Source organism: Orycteropus afer, unplaced genomic scaffold (genome assembly GCF_000298275.1).
Source record: "Orycteropus afer afer isolate SDZICR_OR568_19922 unplaced genomic scaffold, OryAfe1.0 scaffold01530, whole genome shotgun sequence".
Classification (NCBI taxonomy): Eukaryota; Metazoa; Chordata; class Mammalia; order Tubulidentata; family Orycteropodidae; genus Orycteropus; species Orycteropus afer.
In genome coordinates, this window is record NW_006923117.1 from 37,632 (window position 1) to 40,664 (window position 3,033).

The 3,033-nt window shown below is 54.2% G+C and overlaps 1 gene segment (V, D, J or C); it reads right to left on the bottom strand.

Annotated features, from left to right (window-relative positions):
• Positions 1-788: 788 nt before the first annotated feature.
• Positions 789-1,900, bottom strand: LOC103213297. The segment is given in 3 exon segments: positions 789-859; positions 1,462-1,746; positions 1,852-1,900. Coding segments are annotated over 3 exon segments (405 nt in total).
• Between the last annotated feature and the right edge of the window lie 1,133 nt (positions 1,901-3,033).

Genomic DNA, 3,033 nt, shown 5'->3' on the forward strand with positions numbered 1-3,033 from the left:
AGCCAGGGGGCGGCCTGTTTGAGCTGGTCCATATCATGAGGAGTATTTGCTCAGGTTTGGGGAGAAAGGAAGGCCCTTGGGTGGTATAACATGCCTGCTCTCCACTATTAACTGGGAGGTTGCTGGTTCCGGTCCAGCAGGAGACAACTCAGAGGAAACGCCTGGTGATTTACCTCTGAAAACTCACCCACGGGAGCACTCTGGGGCAGAGTTCTCCTGGGACGCACAGGGACGCCACGAGGAGGAGCTAACACCACCACAAAGGGTTTGGCTTATTGTTGTGGGAGAAGGGAAAGGCCTTCTAGGAGTGGGCCATTGACAGGCACAAGCAGAGGGTCTTGCTGCCTCTGAGCTTTGGGAGTGTGGGGAGCTGTGTGCTCACACAGGTCCTGTTCTGTGATGACAGGAAGTTAGGTGCTGAACGATCGTGGATTCTGGGCTGTGACAGTGAAGGGCTACTTCAGGGAGGCAGAATTCACAGGGCAGCGGAGAGGCTTTCTCGAGCTTCATCAGGGTGCATTGTCCACTCTATGCCTTGGGAAGCACCCGACTGCCTGATGAGCCAGGGTAGAGCGAGACCCCAGTGGACACGGAGTCAGGGTCAGTGCAGGGTCCACCCCAGTCCTGGGGGCTGGTGTCGTCCCGACCAAGCTGGTGGGCAGTTGCATGGACGCTCCTGCTTAGGCCTTGTTTCAAATTTTCTAGAGTTGATGAGTTGAGGATGAGGGAGGACAGACATTGTGATTGGAGAGCACAGATGTGACACCGTGGCCACTCTCTCTCCAGTCTCACTGGCGCTGAGTCACACTCCATCTCTTACACTTTCCCAAAGCCTGAGTGTCTTCTCCTGCAACTTTGTCTCATGTACCCTGGACATGCTGTCAGGAGGGACCAGTCACTGGAAATGAACATCATGCAAAGCCATATAGAGGGTCAGCAAAAAAGGGGAAGATCCTCAAAAAGATGGGGTGACACGGTGGCTGCAACGATGGACACAAACAGCAACAATTGTGAGAAAGACGCAGGACCAGACAGTGTTTCATTCTGATGTCCATGGGGTCACAGGACCAACTAACAACAATCATATGAAGGAAACCCCTTGAGAGTCTACCGTCCACATGTGCATGTCCTAAGTAACTGTCACCTCCAAAATGCACCCTCCCTCCCTAGCAAGGAGGGTGCCAGCTATTCCTTGTCAACTTTTCCCCCTACCCTTGTGCCCACAAGGTCAGGCAAATGGGGACTTGGGGAGAGCCTAGGGCTGTGGGGTCCTGAGAACAGACCCCATGTCCCTCTGGTCCCTGTCTCTTGCACAGAAGCAAAGCCCCAGGCTGCACTTCCAGGGCTGTGACCCCCTTTCCTGCTGCAACCCCAGGTGCTCAGGTGGCTCTGAGGTGGGTGCGGGCCCAGCAGGGAGGTTTGTGCACAGGGTGGTGGTGGCGCTGCAGGGCTGTGACAAGCTGCTGGCACAGAGGAACACGGCTGAGTCCAGGGCGCTCAGGTTCACCTTGGAGCTGTAGTTGGGGAACTGCTGGCCTGAGAACCCATCCCGGGTGTCACCTTTCTCTCTCTCTTCACCGTTATAATACTGAACGAGGAACTGGGGACCCTGGCCCCGCGTCTGCTGGTACCAGGACACAGAGAGGTGCCCAGAGATGGGGGAGCAGCTCAGTGTCACCAGCTGTCCTCGTTGTTTGATCAGGTGACCCGGGCTCTGGGTGACTCTGGAATCGGAATCCACAGGGCCTGCGGGAGGGGACAGCAGCTGAAATGACCAGAGGGACCCCATGCATTGAGCTCAGATGCTGTCAAGTCTGGAACAGGGGCGTCCCCTCCGTATCCAGGACTCACCTGCCCCCAGGATGCAGAAGGCCACCCAGCAGAGAAGCCTGGGGCCCATGGTGAGTTGGGCAGGTGGAGTAGGGTCTCCCTGCGATGGTGCTGGCTCCCGCTCCTGGAGCTGGCACCCCTCCTCTGATTGGAGGGTAGGCTGTGATGTCACCACCCTGATGTCACTGTCCCTGATGGAGAGGGCACCCTGCCTCCCTGTCAGCCCTGGCCAGCTGGCCCACCCACCCCTGCCTGTCCTGCAAGCTACTTGCAGCAGGTGGGCAGGCTGCATTGTGGGTTCAGGCTCAAAGGGCCTCTTGTCAGTCCCAGGGCCCCTCTTCTCTTGTTCCTTTGCCTGTCATCACTAAGGGTATCGGAGGCCCTGCAGCCCCACCTCTACCCTCCTCTGGGAACACAAAGTCTCCCTAAGGTGCTCTGGTAGCATAGTGCCTAAGGCATTTGATGCTAACCAGAAGGCTTGCAGTTCAAACTCACAAGCCACTCCTTGGAAGGAAGACTGGGCTACCTACTTCCATAAAAATTTACAGCCTGAGAGACCCAAAGAGGGTCGCTGAGTCAGAATCGACTTGATGGCAGTGAGTTAGTCTTTCTCTTTTTTGTTTTAAGCCTGAAGTTCATGGTCTCAGCTGAGACAAAACATCTGCCCATCAGTGTCTCTGTGACTCTGCCAACCAGTCTCTACTTGAGCAGATCACAGAGGACTCTCCTTAACCCTCCCTGCCACACAGTCCCCCCACACACCCCACCAAGTGACATTGGGGTCAGTGGTCCCACAGCACCCCCATGTGGCCTTCTGCATTTCTACTAAGATAACCAAAAAAACCCACTGCCATGGAGTACACTCCTATTCACATTGACCCTATAGGACAGGGTAGAACTGGCCCATAGGGTTTCCAAGGAGGAAAATCTTTAAGGAAACTAAGTGTCACAGCTTTCTCCTGCAGAGTGGTTGGTGAGTTTGAACCACTGACCTTTCAATTAGCAGTCTAGAACTTAACTACTGTGCCATCAAGCCTCCACAAGGAAAAATAGATGGACTAATTATTCTTGTGTCTACTTTAGACCTTGGACTCACAGTTAAAAACTTTCCACTAAGAACATTCCAGGTCATATGACTACACTGGTGAAATCTACCAATCTATCAAGTGTGAGGAAGAAATACTCCAATTTTACACAAATTCT